Source organism: Canis lupus, chromosome X (genome assembly GCF_048164855.1).
Source record: "Canis lupus baileyi chromosome X, mCanLup2.hap1, whole genome shotgun sequence".
In the NCBI taxonomy this organism is placed as follows: Eukaryota; Metazoa; Chordata; class Mammalia; order Carnivora; family Canidae; genus Canis; species Canis lupus.
In genome coordinates, this window is record NC_132876.1 from 67,209,528 (window position 1) to 67,234,789 (window position 25,262).

At 41.9% G+C, this 25,262-nt stretch overlaps 1 protein-coding gene and 1 pseudogene across 1 annotated transcript; both read right to left on the bottom strand.

The window, feature by feature from the left end:
* Positions 1-3,182: 3,182 nt before the first annotated feature.
* LOC140628490 (mucosa-associated lymphoid tissue lymphoma translocation protein 1 homolog pseudogene) lies at positions 3,183-4,192 on the bottom strand (annotated as a pseudogene).
* A 2,590-nt stretch (positions 4,193-6,782) lies between these two features.
* CDX4 (caudal type homeobox 4) lies at positions 6,783-18,738 on the bottom strand. Its single transcript, XM_072817818.1, has 4 exons — positions 18,618-18,738; positions 17,987-18,493; positions 8,666-8,811; positions 6,783-7,530 (listed from the first exon to the last, which is right to left on the bottom strand). Exons 1-4 carry the CDS (start codon positions 18,736-18,738, stop codon positions 7,324-7,326), a joined length of 981 nt encoding a protein of 326 aa, XP_072673919.1. The 3' UTR covers positions 6,783-7,323.
* Between the last annotated feature and the right edge of the window lie 6,524 nt (positions 18,739-25,262).

The following is a 25,262-nucleotide window of genomic DNA, read 5'->3' on the forward strand; positions in this document are numbered from 1 at the left end:
TCTCAATGGGGAAGCACTGGGAGCCTTTCCCCTAAGATAAGGAACAAGACAGGGATGTCCACTCTCACCACTGCTATTCAACATAGTACTAGAAGTCCTAGCCTCAGCAATCAGACAACAAAAAGATATAAAATGCATTCAAATTGGCAAAGAAGTCAAATTCTCCCTCTTCGCCGATGACATGATAATCTACATAAAAAACCAAAAGACCCCCCCCCCCCAAGATTGCTAGAACTCATACAGCAATTTGGTAGCATGGCAGGATACAAAATCAATGCCCAGAAATCAGTGGCATTTCTATACACTATCAATGAGACTGAAGAAAGAGAAATTAAGGAGTCAATCCCATTTACAATTGCACCCAAAAGCATAAGATACCTAGGAATAAATCTAACCAAAGAGGTAAAGGATCTATACCCTAAAAGCTATAGAACACTTCTGAAAGAAATTGAGGAAGACACAAAGAGATGGAAAAATATTCCGTGCTCTTGGATTGGCAGAATTAATATTGTGAAAATGTCAATGTTACCCAGGGCAATTTATACGTTTAATGCAACCCTATCAAAATACCATGGACTTTCTTCAGAGAGTTGGAAGAAATCATCTTAAGATTTGTGTGGAATCAGAAAAGACCCCGAATAGCCAGGGGAATATTGAGAAAGAAAATCATAGCCGGGGGCATCACAATGCCAGATTTCATGTTGTACTACAAAGCTGCAGTCATCAAGACAGTGTGGTCCTGGCACAAAAATAGACACATAGATCAATGTAACAGAACAGAGAATCCAGAAGTGGACCCTCAACTTTATGGTCAACTAATATTCGACAAAGCAGGAAAGACTATCCACTGGAAAAAAAGCCAGTCTCATCAATAAATGGTGCCGGGAAAATTGGACATCCACATGCAGAAGAGTGATACTTGACCACCCTCTTTCACCATATAGAAAGATAAACTCAAAATGGATGAAAGTTCTAAATGTGAGACAAGATTTCATCAAAATCCTAGAGGAGAACACAGGCAACACACTTTTTGAACTCGGCCACAGTAACTTCTTGCAAGATACATCCATGAAGGCAAAAGAAACAAAAGCAAAAATGAAGTATTGGGACTTCATCAAGATAAGAAGCTTTTGCACAGCAAAGGATACAGTCAACAAATCTAAAAGATAACCTGTAGAATGGGAGAAGATATTTGCAAATGACGTATCAGATAAAAGACTAGTATCCAAGATTTATAAAGAACTTATTAAACTGAACACCAAAGAAACAAACAATCCAATCATGAAATGGGCAAAAGACATGAAGAGAAATGTCACAGAGGAAGACATACACATTGCCAACAAGCACATGAGAAAATGCTCTGCATCACTTGCCATCAGGGAAATATAAATCAAAACCACAATGAGATACCACCTCACACCAGTGAGAATGGGGAAAGTTAACAAGGCAGGAAACTACTAATGTTGGAAAGGATGTGGAGAAAGGGAAACTCTCTTGCACTGTTGGTGGGAATGTGAACTGGTGCAGCCACTCTGTAAAACTGTGTGGAGGTTCCTCAAAGGGTTAAAAATAGATCTGCCCTACGACCCAGCTATTGCACTGCTGGGGATTTACCCCAAAGATGCAGATGCAATGAAACACGGGGACACCTGCACCTCGATGTTTATAGCAGCAATGTCCACAATAGCCAAACTGTGGAAGGAGCCTTGGTGTCCATCAAAAGATGAATGGGTAAAGAAGATGTGGTTTATGTATATAATGGAATATTACTCAGCCTTTAGAAATGACAAATACCCACCATTTGCTTCACGTGGATGGAACTAGAGGGTATTATGCAGAGTGAAATGTCAATTGGAGAAGGCCAAACATTATATGGTCTCATTCATTTGGGGAATATAAGAAATAGTGAAAGGGAATAAAAGGGAAAGGAGAAGAAAATAAGTGGGAAATATCAGAAAGGGAGACAGATCATGAATGGTCCTAACTCTGGGAAACGAACTAGGGGTTGTGGAAGGGGAGGAGGGCGTGGTGTGGGGGTGACTGTGTGGCAGGCACTGAGGTGGATACTTGACATGATGAGTACTGGGTTTTATTCTGTATGTTGACAAATTGAACACCAATAAAAATAAATTTGTTTAAAAAAGTAAATAAAAAGAAATAAAAATTTTCTGAAAATTCCATTTGCCAACCCAGAATGCTGGATTTCAAAAGCTTCTGCTCCTTTACATGTGGCGTATCGAAAGGCAATGTTGGCGGTGACTTTTAGTGCATCCACGATTGGGATGGTATCATCATAGTCGTTTCTTTTCTTTTTTTTAAAATGTTTTATTTATTTATGATAGTCACGCAGAGAGAAAGAGAGAGAGGCAGGATATAGGCAGAGGGAGAAGCAGGCTCCATGCACCAGGAGCCCGACGTGGGACTCGATCCCGGGTCTCCAGGATCGCGCCCTGGGCCATAGGCTGGCGCTAAACCGCTGCTCCACCCAGGGATCCCAGTCGTTTCTTTTCTTACACATGTCCAACAAGAACACGTTGAGTCCAGTTTCTTTCTCTTGCATCAGTTTCAGTATATTTTGTACACACAGACAGTTTTCAGACCTATATGGATTTGGGGCATCAACAAGGCCCATAAAGCTGTTAGGAAAGTTTTCATAACCATGCCCTGCATAATATAATAATCCATATACTCCTTTGTCTAAAAGTAGTTAAAATTCATCCACAGCATTTCACATCTCGTATTCAGTAAGATCCAACTGTGAAACAAGTTTGAAATCTAGTAGTCCTAACAAGTTGGTCAATTCACATACATCCACCAAAGGAGCTTTAGGCTTGGGGTGCTCCCAGTAATTCATATTTCCTATCAAAAGAACAACTTTGTCCTTTGCCAAAGGCTGATTAGCTGTTTGCTCTTTTTTGTTGGGTTGTCCAAGATTATCTAATTCATCTTCAGTGCACTCCACTGCCTCATCTGCTATTCCTTTTTTTAAAAATTTTTATTTATTTATGATAGTCACACACTCAGAGAGAGAGAGAGAGGCAGAAACACAGGCAGAGGGAGAAGCAGGCTCCATGCACCCGGAGCCCGACGTGGGATTCGATCCCGGGTCTCCAGGATCGCGCCCTGGGCCAAAGGCAGGTGCTAAACCGCTGCGCCACCCAGGGATCCCTCATCTGCTATTCCTATGATGATTTCCACCTTCTAGCTATCCTGTCTCGATCACTATATACATGACACCAATAGGTTCCCCGATGTTCCAGATCCACATAAGGCACCATGTATAGCTTTCCTGTCTCATGTATTAATGGTGACTCATTTTTGAACCACTGGTAGTGAGGAATAGGGCTTCCAACAGCAACACACTGTAAGACCAATGTACTGCCAGGCATTATTAGCCTTTGGGACCTTGGTTCAACACAGATTTGCAACTTGGATTCAGAGATGCCATCTGAACTTTCTGGAAGCTTCCTGTTACTTCTGTGACATCACAAACATCCAGCTGTGACCAACCACTTGCTGAATTCAAAGGTGAAATTATTATTAACTCGACACACATAAAAGCCTGCATCTTTTTACATGTACTGTGTTAAAAATGAGTGCTGATGCATTTTCGTTCAGAATCTCTTTATTCATTTTAAACCACTGATACTGTACGAAGGGATGTCTAGTTGCCCGGCAACACAGTTTCACAAACTGTCTAGCCAAGACTGCCTTTGATTCTGGGTTGACAGTGATCTTTATTCCTGGGGGGCCAAGAAGCAGAACCTCCGTGTGCTCCAAAGCCTGCAGAAAGTCACTCAGTTCTGTGACTGTACAACCTTTCTCACCCATCAGCTTCAGTAAACATAAGCTTGGACTTCAGGCTCCAAGACCTTAAGAGAACACTGCTCCAAGTCCAGACAACTGAGCCAGAGGCGCCCCCGACTCCCCGCCACCTTGGCCAGCTTCCTCCAGCCCCAGCCCTCAGGCGCTCTGTCCAGGCTCACCCTGAGCCTCCGCAGCAGCGGCTCCGGAAGGCGGTTGAGGATCTCACCAGCTGGAGCGGAGAGCCGCGGCCCCGAGGGCGCGGCCGGAGGCATCTGCGAGGCCGGGGGCGGCGGGGCCTGCAGCAGCTCCCCGCACAGCGACCCCGCGAGCGCCGCGGCTCCCGCCGGCCGCATCGCGGGCCTCGTCTCCCGCGCACCTTCCGCTCGCCCCCTCGCTCTCCCAGGCGCCGCGGAGGCAGGGGTGGAAGGACAAACCCGCACTCCAAGGAGGAAGCGCTGCTGCCCGCCCCGCGGAGACAGGTTTTTTAGGAAAATAATTTCTTTATTGAAACCTACTTTAAAGATTTCATTTATTTACTTAAGAGAGAGAGGGAGAGAGAGAGAGAGAGAATGAGCGGGAGGGTTGAGGCATAAGGAGAGGGAGAAGCAGACTCCCTGTCCTGTAGGGAGCTCAATGTGGGGCTCCATGCGGATCTCAATCCCAGGACCCTGAGATCATGACCTGAGCTAAAGGCAGATGTTTAACTGACTGAACCATCCAGGTGCCCCTGTTGAAACCTACTTTAAATTCAACTTTTGAACTTTGCTGTCTAACCTTTTCTGTGCGTACCTCCCAGCACACACCACCATAATATAACCATAAAAGCAAGGGGTGTGTATTTTTCTTGGATCTCAGAGAAAGAATCAACATGTCTTCTTAGGGGAAATGGCTGCAAAATGCTATTAAGGACAAAAACTCTGTATTGTGGTTCTGTTAGCAAGTTCTAGAAAATTAGAATCTATAAAAATGGAAAACCGTTCTTCTCTGTTGAACATAAGTTTATAGCAGGAAATAACAACCCATAGAGAAATCCAACTGCTATAGCCAAAGGTATTCTTATTTTTTGGTGAGGCAGTGTTAGGGTTGAGGAATCTAAGTAACTATGTATACTCAGAACTTAGCTTCCTCATCCTTAAAATCCCCACCTTTCTCCTCACTAGATTGGAAGAACTCATTTTAATCCTGATTTTCTTTGTTCAGCCCTCCAGATGGCCTGCTTGCCAATTAGCATGCTATGTATTTCACCTCATAGTTATTGGGAGCAATTAGGTGGAATAGAAAGCATGCTGTCCTGGGAGTCAAGAAATCCTAGCACAGTGTAAGCACTAAATAAATAATCATTCAATTTAGTAGATCTGTGTTCTAATCCTAGATTTTGCCATTAACTTACTGAAAATTGGTAACTTTTTGAAGAGAAAGAGAGCTTAAATTGACCTATCTTTATTACCTTTCCCCAATATCTATACCTGGGCTAAGGAAAAAAAGTGGTTAACCAAAGATATTTAAGCCCCTCTAGTCTCTTCTTTCTTAAATTACAAAGTGGGAAATAACAACTTTTACCTATCTCATAAGGGATAAGGATATTAGGTCAGATAATATGAAATGTGAAAGTACATTCAAAAATATTATTACACACATGTAAGGCATTATTAAGGTTATTGGTAGAAGCCCTCAATTCACTGATGGGGAGAGTAGGTGAGCTGAAAAACAAAGGGTAAAGTTTGCATTTCTAGGTAGTAATTATCTGCTGGTGTGTACATCGAGGAGCTGTATGCAGCTTCAGTGACATAATCTGATACCAAATGAATAGGAAGGGGCTTTGAGTTTGATTCCATCACTAGAGACCGTAAAAGTCATTTTTATGTAACTCAGAGTTCTAATCAATATCCATGATTGCCTTGCTGCGTATGTTTGGAAAATGAATTGTTGCTTATATCTCCATTTCCCTACCAGCAAAATAGGGGCAATTTTACTCCTCATAAAAATTGTGAGAAGATGTATTATGGAAAGGCAGAATATAACTCCAAGAGCCTGGATCAAGATATGAGATAGAAAGATCCTTTCCTTAAATCTTTTGAAGACTGAATGATGTATCCCCAAGAACAGCCATAGAAAAGAAGCCCTCTTTATGAGATTTTCATAAGGAGAAGGCAAGATAAATTTCTTATTCCTAACCCAAACACATGTAGTTATGCTCAAGAATCTAATTTCTTAAGAATTTTGAAGCTGTATCTTGAAAGGAAAAGTAAAGTTGTGATTTGATTATTTTCCTCCTTTAGCAAAACTTTCTTTTAAACCATCTCGATTTAAAATGATTCAGAGTCCAGTCTTTGGCCACGTTGACATGCAAACAGTATACTGGACCAGCACCAAAAATGCCAGACAAATCTACTCACTGCAGCCTAAGTTGTATGTTTGGAACCTGTAAACTGTATCTCCTTGGGCCACACTGCATTGACATGACATAATGTAACTAAAATTAATCAGATTTAAAGTGATGGCAAGGACAGGCTATAGACCTGCATTCTGTCCTTGTGCTTTTGTTAACTATGACTGGCAGTGAACTATAGCACTGAATAGAGTGAAAAGACAGAAAGGGGATTAGAATTTGTTCTGTGTGTTGGAGAGCTGCTTTTTTAATGACTCTACCAAGCTGTGCTGTATTGTTCTATTCTGACTTCATTGTTTTGGCAAGATTTGAAATTGACACTATAGGTTGGAAGTTCTGAGATGAGGTAATTGATGCCAGTAAATGACTGATTGATGAACAAGAATAGTCTATTTTTCATTGTATACATAAACCACATCTTCTTTATCCATTCATCTTTCGTTGGACACCGAGGCTCCTTCCACAGTTTGGCTATCGTGGCCATTGCTGCTATAAACATCGGGGTGCAGGTGTCCCGGCGTTTCATTGCATTTGTATCTTTGGGGTAAATCCCCAACAGTGCAATTGCTGGGTCATAGGGCAGGTCTATTTTTAACTGTTTTTATTTTTATTAATCAGTGGTAATGGATTCAGATTTTTAAACATTTGTCTTGTTATGAAAATGCCATTAGCTTTTGAATTAATTACTTGCAAAGATAGCTACAGCTGGATAAATTTCTGCTTAACTCTTCCCCCCCAGATAGCATAAAAGAATACACCCAGCATCAAATAACAAACACAAGTACATATACACAAATGTGCCTTCTGCCTGAACTGTTTTTTACAGTTTGTTCATAAGTAAGTTTCCGAAATTGTGAATAGAGTTGCAAAGGCCTGTGATTGTAGCTTTCAATTGTATAGTTTACCATCAAGTTCCTAAGTGACCGCCATATAGCATAGCACATGACAAGAGTTTTCTGAGGATGATTTCTAACAGTAAGTGACCTCTTCAACCATTGCACATCCATTTGTTCTGAGTACTGCCTTAGGAGAAATTACATCCTGTCCTTACTCTCCTGCTGATATCTTAGAGACCAAGAAGACAATGCTAAGGGATAGGGGGTTTTCCATTTCTCTTTGCCTTTCTTTCATTCAGAGACTATGACCGGCTGTATCTCAATAGGCTGAAATCTATGAACAGCAGATAAGGTGGTAAAAAAAGTGTTAGGTAATTCCCCAGGGCTGATGGAGCCAGAATCACTTTGTACTGAGCTTCCACTGTTCTCAAACTGGGAGATTTTCTTTTTGATTGTCTTTCTCTCTTTGGCTCTGCGATTCTGAAACCAGATTTTCACCTGAAACAAAAAATACTTTAGATTTAATGTGGCATCATATTGAATTCATTTTTCATAGTCATTGCTGATATTGTACAGGGATTTTAGCATTTACAAAGCCCTATCACATGTGTCACTTCATTCGAGCCTCCCAATGACCTTGTGAAGTATACCTATTTAACAGGTTAAAAAAAAAAAAGCTGAGATTGAGAGAAAGAGTGTCTTGCGTAAGATGAAACTTTGGGATCAAATCCAGGCCTATTGATTCTAAATGCTGTGCTCTTTATATTATACCTCACCCACCACACCTCTTTTGCCCAGGTAGAAATAAATAATAGAATGGCAGATGCTGAGGTGTGGTGATAAAAAGGTGATTTAAATAACAAAGTAACTTCCTAATAGGTTTAATGAAACAGAACTGAGTGAACAGGGGTGATGAAATACTATATTTCTTGCTGTGATACCAATGTGCCTTCATACCTGTATGAAATGCAAGTTGCTTGGGATAGGCAACACACTAATGGACTTCCCAACTCTAGCATTCTAGAATTCTAGGATTACTTCTAGATTTAAGTGAAAAAACATCAGGTAGTTGTGTAATGTCAAAGTTTGGATAAATGGAAACCATTGATCTTTGTCATGCTCTAATCTTCACTGAGTACCTATAGTATGCTAAATTTGATGCAGGCATCATAGAAGTTTATGGACCATAGAAAGTTACATATCCTACCCTGAATAATAGAAAAACTTGGTTCAGGTAGTAGCATTGGTGTTCAGTTACTATTGTAGTTTGACTAATATGAACCAGATAATTGCCATGATCATCAAATCGCCACTTCATACATTGGTATAACTATTTGGGGAATCAAACAAGGTTTTGACTTGACTAATTAATTCTATGGAAGTTTTAATTTTCCTCCTCCTATGTCCCACCCCTTTGCTTTTCCCTCTGCATATTGCACCCACATTCAACTATTAATTAACTCACTGACCAATGAGACCAAACTAGGAGGTCCAATAGGATGAATGTGGGCTTTAAGAGAGCTTGGAAAATGTCTTAGTTTTCTGTTTTGCTTCTACTCTTGCTTACAGACTTCCCTAAAACCTCAGCTTATTGAAATAACTTTAAGACATGTTGGATATACTTTCAGTGTACCTGTCTTTCAGAAAGGCCCAGGTTGACTGCCAGTTCTGATTTTCTCTGAATGGTGATGTATCTGTTGCAGTGGAATTCCTTCTCTAGCTCCAATCTTTGATGATCGGTGTAAACCACACGATACTTTTCTTTTGTCCTGGTTTTCCCTATTAGGGGAGAAAGCAATATATTTAATCATATTTTACTTCTTTGGAGATTATTTTGGTTGAAGGAATTATAACTACTGTTCCCATCCTTATTTATTACTTTCAAATATGAAACAAGTACATTTTTTGAACCAATATGTCATATGTCCACTTCTCCATTAAATTTTTTGTCATCTGTGACTATTTTACACACACACACACACACACACACACACAAAACACACCACCATTGACCTACATACGCCAAAGCATTTTATTTTTTTAAAGCAAACACTTAATCCATGATTTTCATTCCCTTTCCTTTCATTCATTTCCATTTCAACTCACATATAGGAGTAGTATTGGCAGTAATAGCAACATATAGCATACATACACTTTCCTATATATATCTTATGCAGTTCATTCATACCATTTCCTATTGAACTTCTCACCTACACTTTTAAATTATGCAGAATATGTCTTATCCCCATTTTTCCTTTAAGAAACCTAAGGCTCAGTGTAGGTAAGTAAGTTGTTTTGTGCTAGTGAGCTGAAGTATGGGGACCCAAACACATACCTCTGACTCACAGTCCAGTATGATTTCCAGTTTAAATATGCTAGGAAACATAAGAATGGCTCAAGTGTGGCAAACTATTCTGTGATCCTGACATTATTAGTTACATACATTCTAGTTATGTATATATTCTTTTTTTTAAGATTTTATTTATTTATTCATGAGAGACACACAAAGAGAGAGCGAGAGGCAGAGACACAGGCAGAGGGGGAAGCAGGATCCGTGCAGAGAGCCTTATCTGATGTGGGACTCGATCCAGGGACTCCAGGATCACATCCTGGGCCGAAGGCAGGCACTAAACCGCTGCGCCACCCAGGGATCCCCTATGTATACATTCTATAGAGAATTTTGTTTGGATAGTAAGTGACAACTAAGTGACAATTTAGATTCTGTTTTAGGATAGCCCCTATTATCCAATAGAAAAAAATATTTTGTGAGGGTCTTAAATCAACTTTTATTCCCAAGTGGCTAATGAATGGGGGGAATGGGGACATATTGACTAGGCAGAATAAAATGAGTATTCTAGTATTCTTTGAAAGGATATATAAACATTTGCTTTGTGTTACAACATTTAACTAATTTCTCATGCCCTTCCTCAAATACAGTTTTATTCCTCTTTTAAATTTTCCAAAGGTGATTAGGAAGCTTCCCTTTCTTTTCAATTTTTCTAACTCCCTCCAGGAGGATCTTCCTCTTTTTCTCTATGGCATTTGGCAAACTGCTTCTGATCTTCCCTGATTGTTTTTGATGTGAGGTTTTGGGGAGTGATCTGTAGGACAAAGGTTTCTTTAAAGTGGTTCTCTAAACCCTATTGAGGTGTTAAGATGCAGCACAGGCCCAACAAAGGAGCTACATAGCATCAGATCCCATCCTGAACCCTCTTTACATTTAGGAACACCAACCAGTTGGTTTGGAATTTACAAGCCCTAAACAAATGTGAGACACTCTTTCATCTTCAGGAAAGAAAAAAGACAAAAATGCAGAAACAAATTCTGGATGAGAGATATGTATTAAACTTAATACTAAGTTTAGTATGGCAGAATGACTCATGGACAAATGAACTAGACAAAACTTTACTCCTTGAAAATTGAAAATGATGAGCCCCAGTCCTTTAACTTAGCTGGAAGACCAAAACTGTAAGCTGGTTTTGAATCCAGGAAACCAAAGGTCTGACATTTGGTTAGTTACAAAGGTAGAATGTAGATTTGAGATCAGAATGAAAACTTTGAGTTTTAATTTATTTCCAGAACCTCATTATCTTAGGATCAAAAAATATTTTTGGAGAGATGCCTCCTCAAACCCTTTGTAATCCCTAAGTAGCTGAGCATTTACATTCTAACTGGAGGCAGAAGTTAAAATTCAACTTGTGTGTGTCTGTGTTTTCTGCTCTTTGATAGTAAATATAACCAGACTTCAAAAACTCTGGAAGGTTGTAGTCCTTCCCCACCCCCATTGGTCATAAATTGCCCTCTTGCAGTTTCTTCTAAGGACAATAAAGTCAAGACCAGGCCTCTTTATTTGCAATGAAAATCCTCACCCTATCCGGCAATATAACCCCTGAAGAAAGGAGGGATGAGGAAGAACCAGACTGCATATCAAAGCCATGTGAAATGGTAAAAGGAGTCTGTTGCCTCAATCTGACAGATAAGGCCTCAACCCTCAAGAAGATGTAGCTCAGGGGAAATATTAATGGCATAGTTTGCAGAGAGAAATGAATTTCTCCGCTGGAACACCTGCTCCCCGATGTTTATAGCAGCAATGTCCACAATAGCCAAACTGTGGAAGGAGCCTCGGTGTCCATCGAAAGATGAATGGATAAAGAAGATGTGGTATATGTATACAATGGAATATTACTCAGTCATTAGAAATGGCAAATACCCACCATTTGCTTCCACGTGGTTAGAACTGGAGGGTATTATGCTGAGTGAAATAAGTCAATTGGAAAAGGACAAACATTATATGGTCTCATTCATTTGGGGAATATAAAAATTAGTGAAAGGGAATAAGGGAAAGGAGAGAAAAGGAGTGAAAATATCAGTGAGGGTGACAAAACATGAGAGACACCTAACTCTGGGAAACAAGGGGTAGTGGAAAGGAAGGTGGGTGGGGGGTTGGGGTGACTGGGTGATGGGCACTGGGGGGTACTTGGTGGGATGAGCACTGGGTGTTATGCTAAATGTTGGCAAATTGAACTCCAATTAAAAAATTTAAAAGGGATCCCTGGGTGGCGTAGCGGTTTGGCGCCTGCCTTTGGCCCAGGGCGCGATCCTGGAGACCTGGGATCGAATCCCACATCAGGCTCCCGGTGCATGGAGCCTGCTTCTCCCTCTGCCTGTGTCTCTGCCTCTCTCTCTCTCTCTCCGTGACTATCATAAATAAATAAATTAATTAAAAAAATTTAAAAAAAAAGAAATGAATTTCTCTTGTGTCCTTTCTCCTGAACTCTCTTCTTTCTTCTGCCTCATTGCCTCTGCCCCTTAAATGATGAAACTGAATTGAATGGGATTTGGATATGTTCTAGTATAGCATAATGTCCATATTCCCGTACCAAACCAAAGCAAAGAGGTTGAAAACCAGGTTCCTTCTATAGGAAGTACAGTGCAATTGATCCCATCTTAGTTACTTTCCATCTTAAGATAATCCTGTGCTGCTTTTAGTTAAAAATTGTATCCAAATTCATTTTAAAAAATTGTCCATGAAATGGTCAAAACCAAGGAGCATAATGATAAGCTTCAAGAATTGTTAAGCAGCAACAAGAAAAGAATTATTAAGCAACGTATTTTCTGAAGTGCCTTAATTGAGTAAAAAGTAAGAAGTATAACTTCCTCAGTGTTTTGTCCAGTGGATTAATCAGAATTATTCAAGGTTTGTTTCTTCCCTTACCCTCTTTTCCACTCCTAACAAAAAAGCCTTTCTCCAACCCTGCTTAGATTATCACCTTGCGGAGGAGGGGCAAGATGGCGGAAGAGTAGGGTCCCCAAATCACCTGTCCCCACCAAATTACCTAGATAACCTTCAAATCATCCTGAAAAATCTACGAATTCGGCCTGAGATTTAAAGAGAGAACAGCTAGAATGCTACAGTGAGAAGAGTTCACGCTTCTATCAAGGTATGAAGTGGGGGGGGGGAGAAATAAAGAAACAAAAGGCATCCAAGGGGGAGGGGCCCCACGAGGAGCCAGGTTAAGGCCGGGGCAAGTGCCCCCAGGACAGGAAAGCACCGTCCCAGAGAAGCAGGAGCTTCACCAATCTTTCTGGGAGGAAAGGCGCTTGCAGGGAGTTAGAGCAGGACACCAGGAGGGCGGGGATGCCCTCAGGCTCCCTGGGACACTAACAGAGCACCTGCGCCCTGGGGAGAGTGTGCAGAGCTCCCTAAAGGGCTGCAGCGCGTGCACGGTTGGACCCGGGAGCAGCTCGGAGGGGCTCTGGTGTCGGCTCCACGGAGAGGCGGCTGCGCGGCTGGGAGCCCGAATCCAACAGCGCAGGCCCGGGAGCACAGGGCGTCGGGACACAGCCCAGGATCCGGCCTCCCCCCAGGACAGGCAGAGACCGGGAGGGCACAGGACAGCAAGGACACTCCTGCCTGGAGCTGAGCAGATCAGCGGCCCCGTCCCTGGAGCCTCCAGGCCCCTGCAGAGGGAGAGCTCCGGAGTTCCTGCAGGGGCTGAATCCAGGTTTCCAGAGCTGCCGCAGCCACTGGGGTTGTTCCTCCAGGGGCCTCACGGGGTAAACAACCCCCACTGAGCCCTGCACCAGGCAGGAGGCAGAGCAGCTCCCTCAAGTGCTAACACCTGAAAATCAGCACAACAGGCCCCTCCCCCAGAAGACCAGCTAGACGGACAAGATCCAGGGGAAGTCAAGGGACTTAAAGTATACAGAATCAGAAGATACACCCCCGTGGTTTTTTTTCTTTTTTCTTTTTGATTTCTGATTGCTTCCCCCACCCTTTTTCCCCCTTTCTTTCATTTTCTTTTTCTTCTTCTTCTCTTTTTTCCTTTTTCTCTTCCTTTTTTCTTTTTACTTTTTTCTCTTTTCTTTCCTTCTTTCTCTCTCTTTTTCTCCTTTTCCCAATACAACTTGTTTTTGGCCATTCTGCACTGAGCAAAATGACTAGAAGGAAAACCTCACCTCAAAAGAAAGAATCAGAAACAGTCCTCTCTCCCACAGAGTTACAAAATCTGGATTACAATCCAATGTCAGAAAGCCAATTCAGAAGCACTATTATACAGCTACTGGTGGCTCTAGAAAAAAGCATAAAGGATTCAAGAGACTTCATGACTGCAGAATTTAGATCCAATCAGGCAGAAATTAAAAATCAATTGAATGAGATGCAATCCAAACTAGAAGTCCTAATGACGAGGGTTAATGAGGTGGAAGAACCAGTGAGTGACATAGAAGACAAGTTGATGGCAAAGAGGGAAACTGAGGAAAAAAGAGACAATTAAAAGACCATGAGGATAGATTAAGGGAAATAAGGGACAGCCTGAGGAAGAAAAACCTACGTTTAATTGGGGTTTCCGAGGGCGCTGAAAGGGCCAGAGGGCCAGAATATGTATTTGAACAAATCCTAGCTGAAAACTTTCCTAATCTGGGAAGGGAAACAGGCATTCAGATCCAGGAAATAGAGAGATCCCCCCCTAAAATCAGTAAAAACCGTTCAACACCTCGACATTTAATAGTGAAGCTTGCAAATTCCAAAGATAAAGAGAAGATCCTTAAAGCAGCAAGAGACAAGAAATCCCTGACTTTTATGGGGAGGAATATTAGGGTAACAGCAGACCTCTCCACAGAGACCTGGCACGCCAGAAAGGGCTGGCAGGATATATTCAGGGTCCTAAATGAGAAGAACATGCAACCAAGAATACTTTATCCAGCAAGGCTCTCATTCAAAATGGAAGGAGAGATAAAGAGCTTCCAAGACAGGCAGGAACTGAAAGAATATGTGACCTCCAAACCAGCTCTGCAAGAAATTTTAAGAGGGACTCTTAAAATTCCCCTTTCAGAAGAAGTTCAGTGGAACAATCCACAAAAATGGACTGAATAGATATCATGATGACACTAAACTCATGTTTATAGCAGCAATGTCCACAATAGCCAAACTGTGGAAGGAGCCTCGGTGTCCATCGAAAGATGAATGGATAAAGAAGATGTGGTTTATGTATACAATGGAATATTACTCAGCCATTAGAAACGACAAACACCCACCATTTGCTTCAATGTGGATGGAACTGGATGGTATTATGCTGAGTGAAATGAGTCAATCGGAGAAGGACAAACATTATATGTTCTCATTCATTCATTCGGGGAATATAAATAATAGTGAAAGGGAATATAAGGGAAGGGAGAAGAAATGTGTGGGAAATATCAGAAAGGGAGACAGAACATAAAGACTCCTATCTCTGGGAAATGATCTAGGGGTATGGAAGGGGAGGAGGCCGGGGGGTGGGGGTGAATGGGTGACGGGCACTGAGGGGGACACTTGATGGGATGAGCACTGGGTGTTATTCTGTATGTTGGTAAATTGAACACCAATAAAAAATTAATTTATATAAAAAAAGATTATCACCTTGCCAAAACTCATTCAAGACTACAACTCTGGGTAATAGAAAAGACGAAAAAATAATTCCTAGCTGTAATGCACTGACAATGTTTAAAATATGAAAACACTTAACTTTTCACAGAACCTTTCTATGGGTTCCTCTTCATATAATCTTTAAAATGAGTTGTGTATTGGAACAGACCACTTAGAGAACAAAGTGTAAATAAAATTATCTTTTTTTAAAGAATCAAATCACCTAGGGGACAGTCATTTATTCTGTCAGTCCCCTTTCCTTAGAAAATCAAATGTGATAGTAGTCACTATGGAGGGTTTTATTTGATTACCTTAATCAGAGAGGGGTTACTTCCATTTTGTAGTTCATCTAATTGTCTTCTCAGCCATAAGCCAAATGTTGTTCCAAAATACTACAGAGTGAAGTAGACAATTTAGCAGGATCTGATTCATTCATTCATTTAACAAATACTTGTTTAACACTATATACGAAGATAAAAATGGGTGCATTTTGGTTCAGAGTGATCCTGTGAGATGATCAGCTTAATTTTTTACATGTAATTCATAACCTGAGATCCATAGAAGGGCTTCAGTGGATCCATGCATCTCTCAAAATTAGTTTAAAAATGTGCGTGTGTCAATGTGTGGACATGTGTGTGTATACACACATGCATTTGGGTCCAAGTGTGTTTACTTTTGTGCATATTTTCTGGGGAGAAGGTCCATACTTCGTGTTATATTCTTAAATCGCTGCTAAATCTGCACCTTGGGCTACAAGCATATAGCAAAAGGATAATTTTAATTGATAAGACATTATTAAAGTGAAACAAAGATTGACTCTAATAAAGCCTCATCTACAAGATAAATTGCCAGGAGTCAGAGGGGTTCCAAAATAATCCAATTTTAGATTACTTAATAGAATTTTGAGAGAAAATCTTGTGACGGTGACATTGTATAGCCAGGTTTAAAGGTTTGTGATAAAGGTACCGCAAATTAAGGAGTCCCTTTCTAAACTTCTCCTGGCACCAGCATTACCCGAGAAGGAGACCTGAGCTCATAAAAACAAATACAAATAGAAGACTTTTAAGCAGAGAAACTTGTCACATTTTCCCTCATAAACAAAAATTCAAGACTCAAGATCATTTCTTTTGTCCTCCCCTGCCCCCATTGTTCTCTCTTCCAAACACAGTAATGACTTTCCTCTTCTAATGTGTTTGAAAACATAATCTTGGACTGGGAGCAGCTACTTTTTGACTTTTGTATCTTTTGCTAATCTTAGGGTTTAGTAAATGGATGTTAATTACAACCCTAAAATTAGATGTAATAACAGCCCCAGGATTGCCCCACCTTAACCTCAGGCTTTATTCTATTTAGCCAGCTGACTCACCCATATTTTTAAAAATTCAGATTTCCTCCAAACACTTTAAAACCAAGTGTTTAAGCTCTACTCTTTTATTTTTTGAAAAGATTTTGTTTATTTATTCATGAGAGACACACAGAGGCAGAGACATAGGCAGAGGGAAAAGCAGGCTCCCCGCAGCCCGGGACCTCGGGATCAGAGCCCTGAGCTGAAAGCAGATGCTCAACCACTGGGCCACCCAGGTGTCCCTTAAACTCTACTCTTAATTTCTGATTGCTACCCTGGTAATGTCCCAATCAAACAGAACTGCCTCTTCCTAGCTAAGAATCCTTCTAATGATAAAAGTTGGTCCCTTCCCACTCTCTTGCCCTTGCTTTTTGAAGGGGAGTAAAAGTGCAGAACTGTGAACGAATGTATAATCATTATGGACAAATGCTATTTCCTTCCCAGAGGGATAAAAGTGATAGAGTCAATTTTACCAATTTTCTCTAATGACGGGGAGTCATAGGTTGGAATAACAAAAATGTGATAAAAGAACAACTACAAAAAAAAAAAAAAAAAAAGAACAACTACAGGGCAGCCCTGGTGACTCAGGGGTTTAGCTCTGCCTTCAGCCCGCCTGATCCTGGAGACCCGGAATGGAGTCCGGCATCGGGCTCCCTGCATGGAGCCTGCTTCTCCCTCTGCCTGTGTCTCTGCCTCTCTCCCTGTGTCTCTCATGAATAAATAAATAAAATCTTTTTTTTTTAAAAAAAAAAAGAACAACTACACCTGAAAACCTACATCTTGCTGCCTTCTCCCCATGCAAGGTTAAAGCAAAGTGCCCATTTCCCCTGCCCTGGGCTCCCAGCAGCTGCCCACTGGCTTGCTGGTACCAGCGTGGGTCAGCATTAGTCTAGAATCTCTGTGCCTTCCTAAATTCCATCATAGACCTGTCCCCACCCCTTTGTCTCCAGAAGCCTTCCTGGATAGTGATGAAGTCTTTAAGCACCTATTAGTGCTGAGGCTGCTATTCCTGTGTGCCCAGGGATGTTAGAATGGAGTTTATTATGTCCCAGCAGTGTGCTGTTGCCTTCTCACCTAACTCAATGATTCCATTGGCAGAAAGGACATTAGAAGAAGGTTTGAGTCCACCTTGCCTCTGCCAGCTTGGGTGAAGGAAGCTGCAGCTTTCTTGAGAGGCCAGGATGACAAGGCCACTTTGCCATTGGGGCTTTTGTGGCTAAGCTGGAGGGTCCATTGCCAGCCAAGCACTATGAAACCTAAGTTGAGCATCATCAGTTTTTGAGGGGAGCACACCTGCCAAGATGGGGAAGGATTTTAAAGGGAAAGGGCAAGCAGCAGTGACAGGACTGGGATCGTGGCTACCCTCTTGCTTCGTTCACCCATTGATCTTTCCTGTACATATGTTTTCCCAACTGGGCACAATGTGTCCGTTTTCCCCCAGCTTGCTCCCTTGACTCATCAGAAAACAATGAAAAACACTCCTAGGGTCAGTTTGATTCCAAGCACTGCACTCTTCTGGGTTTGAGCAGAGGCTTATGCAAGGGAGGTCACTAATGGGAGGGGATTCGGGCACTTAGCCATGCAGTAATCCTCAGCTACTAAACTGTCCCTGGAGAGCCTGAGAAGTAGGAGAGCAGACAGGCCAACAGAAGTAGAAGCCAAGCAAAGGAAGGAAAAGTTTGAGGGTATTGGGACCCATTACTCACCGGTCACCTGCAAGGTCTTTCGCATCCATGCAGAGGGGCTGTGGCGGCTTCTGTTGGGAGAACTGGCATCTGCAGCTTCAGCGTCTATGGGGAACAGCAACCGGCTGGATGGGGCTGGCAGGCTTCCACTGGTGCTTCCCCCGCCCGCAGGGCCCAAGTTGCTGTATTCCTGAGAGCCAAAAGCGGAAGGGTTCGAGATCATGTCGTTCATGGGCACCGTGCCCACTGTACTGGATGGTCCGGGGTACACATTCCAGTCTTCTCGAGAGGGGCTATAGGGTGAACCCCAGACCCCCAGCGATGGCCCGTGAGGATCCACGCTGGGTATATGGGGATACCCCATGTCGTGCGCATAGGCAGGCACCGCTGTGAAGTTGGAGGCTGGCAGGAGACTCCCACTGCTACCAGTGCCGGCAGTCCCCGCGGTGCTGCTTCTGGCCGTGCTCCTGAGAGTACCCAGGTACATGCCTGCTTCTTTTTCCAAAAGGCAGCTTCTGTACTTGATGGCTTGGGTATGAGGAAAGAGCTCCCTAAGCCATTCTAAAGTTCTTGTAAGGCCTCAACCCGACTTTGAGAAGCAGCAGGGAATCAATAGGTAAAGCGGTAGCTGTGCTGCACGGCCCCCCTGTACGTCTCAGACTACGGCATCCGAGTTTCCTGCCGGTCAGGTTTCCAGGTGACTGGTAGCCCGGTGTAGTTGGGCCACCAATGGCTAGGCTGACGTCAAGGGGCTTCAGGCTTTTACATAGCATTTGCATTCAAATGAAGGGCCATTTCGCTTTCACTGGGACTTGATGTCTCTGTGCTCCCTCTCCCAGAGCTCCCAGGCCTTTCTATCCCATCTTTTTCACTTTTGTCCGTCTGGTCCCCATAGCATTAGTTTGTGCTTTTGGAAGCAAGAGTTCCTCCAAAGGTTTCTGACCAGTTCCCTCCAAATTGAGATGAAGACAGGCAGAAACAGGGACAAGGCCTGCTCTTTGGGATTCAGTCCTTATCCTGGGGCCTCCTCTTTCTGCTGAACTTCCCTGGCTTAGCCCAACCTACATCTGTGGTATCCCCTCTTGCCACATATCCCTGCTGGGGTATTCCACTGGAACTGGCCCAGGATACCACTGAAAAGAGCTTTCCCTTCTCTTCCTTGCTCCCTCCCCCAGGAGGAGGGCTTTGTTTCTAAGAACAGATTCATTTCACAGGTATATATCGTGTATCTACTGAATGCTAGGCACTGTTGTAGGCACTGGGGACACAACAGTGAACAAGAGTCAAACATTTTTACTCTGCCTTCCTAAGGTTACATACATTCCAGTGGATGACAGGCTGGATTAATCGGATGTTTTACAAATATTCACAAATTAAAGAAAGATGAAGAGAGTAGGTTATGAAAAAAAGAAAGGGAGGAGGACGATGTGGGTTAATGGGCTAATTTTAATGTCAGTTTACTAGTCTCAGGGGTCTTTCTATCAGGTATTATGACTTCTGCCTCAAAACCAGAGTCCCAAGGGGTCAAATTCCTGCAGTCTCAAATCTAGGGCAGCCACAGATTCCAACTTTCTTTCACACTTGAGGAAATTGCCTTTGTAAAGTTCCAATTATTGAAAAAGACATGGGCTTGCCAGTAGATGCCAATGAACACAAGATCTTGGTTCAAGAAAACAGTCAGCTTTCTGACCACAAAACCAATCTGTATCCCAGTGTTCTTCCCCCATCCCCCTCTTCCCCACCCCCTCCCAAACCTACCACAACATTTAATCTAGACTATGTGCCTACTCAGTGAATGTGCTCCTCTATAAAGTTCAATCCAAACTGGCACCCCTATTAACTGATCTCTCTTTGGCTTTGGGAATATCACTTAACCTCTGGGAACTTCAGGGATTTTTCCAATGCAAAATAGAGATCCTAACACTCTCTACATTACAAAGCAGGATTCACTGAGATAATATATGCAGATTGCTTAATTTAGTGCATGGTATACAGTAGGTAACCACTGTATCCATTAATTCACTCAACAAATGTTTATTGAATGCTAGGTGCTGTTCTATGCATGGAGGCATCAATAGTGAACAGAAAAAAATCCCTGAGTTTACTAAGCTTATATTATAGTGAGGAGAGACACTAATAAGTAATTACATTTTATGGTATATCAATACTGTGAAGCAAAATAAAGCAGGAAGGAAGGTACAGAATGCTGAGGGTGGATGGGTGTTGTCATTTTAAATGTAGTGGTCTGGGAAGACCTCATCTTGAAATGACATTTAAATAAAATATAGAATAGGTACTGGTATGAGCTATAAGGAGAAGATCCAGACAGGGAACATGTGAAAAGAGAATGAGAGAATGTCTGTCTTCTCTTGGGGTTACAGTAAACAAAACAAAACTGTGTGGCTAAAGAATAGATGGGGTCTGAAAGCCAAGGAAGAGGACGTCATTATAAAGATTCTAATTTTTGTTCTAAATGAGGTAGGGAGACATTGTAGGGTTTTGAGCAGAGGATTGGCATGATTTAAGTTTTGAAGGGATCAGTCTAGCAGTTGGATTAAGAATAGACTGTAAGTGGGCTGATTAATTAAAAGACTATTGCAATAATCCAGGTGAATGACACTGGGGATGGAGGAAAGTAGTTAGATTCTAGATATATTTTGAAGCCTGCTTTGGAGAAGAAGGAAGAGAAGTAACAGAAGTAATTGGTCAGCAAAGACTAATTATGGCCTGGCACTGAGGAAAAGGGACTTAGGGGCAGGGAAAGTAACATACCTGTAAGGCACTTTAAAAAATATTTTATTTATTTATTTGAGAGAGAGAGAGAGAGCACACAGAGGGAAAGGGAAAAGCAAACTCCCCACTGAGCAGAGAGCCCAATGTAGGGCTCAATTCCAGGACCCTGAGATCATGACTTGAGCCAAAGGCAGACCTTAACCAACTGAGCCACCCAGGTTCCCTCTTGTAAGGCACTTTTTACATGTGATCTCACTTAATTTTCACAACAGCTCCATGAGTTATTTATTAGTATTTCCATTTTAGAGATGAAGAAACAGGCTCAGAGATGTACCACGACTATTTAAATGAACTACTGGTGTGTAGTATAGTTAGGTTCCCATCCTAGGTCACCCTAACTGCAAAATTTATGTTTTTAAATTGGAATCAGACTAAATGTACAACCTCAGAGCTTAGGCCTAGGGTTTGGCTTCTATTTTTTTTCTCTGTTCAGGCTCCTAAGTCTGGTGTTCAATACTCTTTATATCATAGGCCCAACTACCCTTTCATTATTCTCTTTCACCTATTCTATACTGAGGCAAACTGATAGACCTGACATTTGAAAAACTGTATCAGGATGGAAGCACATGGAGGACCTTTAAAAGTTAACTAACCCAATATTATCATTTTACTTATGAGAAAACTGAGGGTTTGTGAGGGGAACATGTTCTTTAAGGAAGCGAATGACAGAATTGAGGGTCAAACTCAGGTGTATTGCCTCCCAGATCAATAATCTTTCTCTTAAAAAGTGTCTTTGCTTATGCAATTCCCTCCATGTAGACTGTTTTTCTTTATAAAAAAATGTTCAGTTAAAAATAGAGCTACCCTATGACCCAGCAATTGCACTACTGGGTATTTACCACAAAGATACAGATGCAGTGAAACGTCGGGACACCTGCACCTCAATGTTTATAGCAGCAATGTCCATAATAGCTAAACTGTGGAAGGAGCCTCAGTGTCCATCAAAAGATGAATGGATAAAGAAGATGTGGTACAATGGAATATTACTCAGCCATTAGAAACGACAAATACCCTTCGATGTGGATGGAACTGGAGGGTATTATGTTGAGTGAAGTAAGTCAATCGGAGGACAATCATCACATAGTTTCACTCATACAGGGAATATAAGAAATAGTGAAAGGGATTATAGGGGAAAGGACGGAAAATGAATGGGAAAGATTAGAGAGGGTGACAAAACATGAGAGACTCCTAACTCTGGGAAACAAACAAGGGGTAATGGAAGGGGAGGTGGGAGGAGGGGAATGGGGTGACTGAGTGATGGGTACTGAGGAGGGCACTTGATGGAATGAGCACTGGATGTTATACTATATGTTGGCAAATAGAACTTCAATTTAAAAAATATCTTTAAAAACCCCAAAAGATCAATAAGAAAATAACAAATATTTCAATTGTGACAGGAAAAAAAAAATGTTCGAATTCTCTCTATTCTTCAAGGTTCAGCTCAAAAGCCGCCCCCCCTTTACAGCTTTATGAGATGATGCTCCTCTCAGAAGGCACTCTTCCAATGAAATCTTGCCATTTGCGATTACATGTAATGAGCTAGAGAGTATTATGTTAAGTGAAATAAGTCAGAGAAAGACAAATGCCATATGATTTCACTCTTATGTGGAATTTAAGAAATGAAACAAATGAGCAGAGGAGGAAAAAGAGAGAGGCAAACCAACAGACTCTTAACTATAGAGAACAAACTGATGATTGTCATAAGGGAAGTGGTTGGGGGATGGGTTAAATAGGTGATGAGGATTAAGGAGTGCACTTGCTGTGATGAGCACGGGGTGTTTATGGAAGTGTTGAATCATTATATTGAACACCTGAAACTAATATTACACTGTATGTTACCTAACTGGAATTTAATTAATGAAAACTTTTAAAACATTTCTTAAAAAGAAAGCACTCTTCCAGAATTCCATTATCAACTTACCTCCTTCATTAACTAATACATTCTTTTCCACCTTCGAATTATCTGGGGTTCTATCTGAATCTTTTGGAATTGGAGCACCTTGAAGGAGTATAAGGAAGCATGTTTGAGCCCAGCAGAGTGCAGCGTCATGGAGATGGTAGGGTCTTGGGAAATATTTGTATGCTGAATCAATAAATGACCTTGGAACTATAGACTGGAAATTATCATTTTGACCCAGCTCCAGGGATGTCTAGGAGACAATCCAGTAAGAACATTGTCAAGTACTTGGCAGAACTTGGCTTCAGGATTACTTCATTTTGTGATTTGTTTGTTTCCGGGATAGTGGGAGTGGATCGGGGAAGTTTGGGAGTTAATGGGGAGGCAGATAGGTAGGGATGCTCAGTCTAGTTTATTTGATTGGAGATTTTTATTTCTTTCTTTACCTGAAGATTAACTAGAGCGGCCACCTCACTGAAGAAAACAGAATGGCCAGCAGCAGGAGTCAATCCCCAGTCTGAAGATCAGGGCTCAGGCCATGCATGGGTTATTGAGTACTTTTAAGGAGTGATCTCTTAGTTTTTCTGAGACTTAGAGAGGCACTGGTTAAACAGAGCCTCTATTAGACACTCCCTTCCACTGCCTAACCCTGGAATGACCCCTGCAGACCAGGCTAATTATAAGGCTCACGGGAGATGATGAATGTGAAATTGTTTTGTGAACAGTGCAGTACACCTGTGGTGGACTGTGGGGATCTGGATAAGCCTTTTCTTTTATTTTTTTTATTGGAGTTCAATTTGCCAACATATAGCATAACACCCAGGGCTCATCCCGCCAAGTGCCCCCCTCAGTGCCTGTCACCCAGTCACCCCAACCCCCCCACCTCCCTTTCCATTACCCCTTGTTCATTGCCCACAGTTAGGTGTCTCTCATGTTTTGTCACCCTCACTGATATTTTCACTCACTTTCTCTCCTTTCCCCTTTATTCCCTTTTACTAATTTTTATATTCCCCAAATGAATGAGACCATATAATGTTTGTCCTTCTCCAATTGACTTCTTTCATTCAGCATAATACCCTCCAGCTCTATCCACGTCGAAGCAAATGGTGGGTATTCGTCATTTCTAATGGCTAAGTAATATTCCATTGTATACATATACCACATCTCCTTGATCCATTCATCTTTTGATGGACACTGAGGCTCCTCCCACAGTTTGGCTATTGTGGACATTGCTGCTATAAACATTGGGGTGCAGGTGTCCTGCATTTCACTGCATCTGTATCTTTTGGGTAAATCCCCAGCAGTGCAATGGCTGGGTCGTAGGGTAGCTCTATTTTTAACTCTTTGAGGAACCTCCACACAGTTTTCCAGAGTGGCTGCACCAGTTCACATTCGCACCAACAGTGCGAGAGGGTTCCCCTTTCTCCACATCCTCTCCAACATTTGTTGTTTCCTGTCTTGTTAATTTTCCCCATTCTCACTGGTGTGAGGTGGGATCTCATTGTGGTTTTGATTTGTAATTCCCTGATGACCAGTGATGTGGAGCATTTTCTCATGTGCTTGTTGGCATGTGTATGTCTTCTCTGGTGAAATTTCTGTTCATGTCTCTTGCCCATTTCATGACTGGATTGTTGATTTCTTTGCTGTTGAGTTTACTAAGTTCTTTATAGGTCTTGGATACTAGCCCTTTATCTGATAGATCATTTGCAAATATCTTCTCCCATTCTGTAGGTTGTCTTTGAGTTTTGTTGACTGTTTCTTTTGCTGTGCAGAAGCTTTTTATCATGATGAAGTCCCAATAATTCATTTTTGCTTTTATTTCCTTTGCCTTCATGGATGTATCTTGCAAGAAGTTGCTGTGGCCAAGTTCATAAAGGGTGTTGCCTGTGTTCTCTAGGATTTTGATGGATTCTTGTCTCACATTTAGATCTTTCATCCATTTTGATCTTTGTGTATGGTGTAAGAGAATGGTCTAGTTTCATTCTTCTGCATGTAATTCTTTTCTTTAGTAGGCCTAATGCTTGGGAGGTTCTCACAGGAAAAATAGGACTGATAATAGAAATCACTTTATACAGATGTTGGGAAAATTCATTGCTCCAATCATGTGCTTGACAAATAGCCATTATTATTATTTTTAAAGATTTTATTTATTCATGAGAGACACACAGAGAGAGGCAGAGACACAGGCAGAGGGAGAAGCAGGCTCCATGCAGGGATCCCGACGCGGGACTCAATCCCGGGTCTCAATCCCGGGTCTCCAGGACCACGCCCTGGGCTGAAGGCGGTGCTAAACCACTGAACCACCCAGGCTGCCCCGACGAATAGCCATTATTATTATTATCATCCACAGAGTGGCTAGGACTTCCACAGGACATGAACCTACTGTGCCTCTCTAGCCCACATCCACGCATGGAAGGCGCTGCGATGGGGGGAGATGATCCAGAACAGTTTAAACATTTATGCCTATTAAAATAAATAAATATTTATGCTTATTGCCTCTCTAGTCAAACTTTGCTCTCTGGGCTTTAAAAATAGCTGCCCTCCACTCACCCAACCCCATCTCCCTCGCTTAGTTCTTTGGAGCCTTAGTGATGCCAGTGCTCAAAT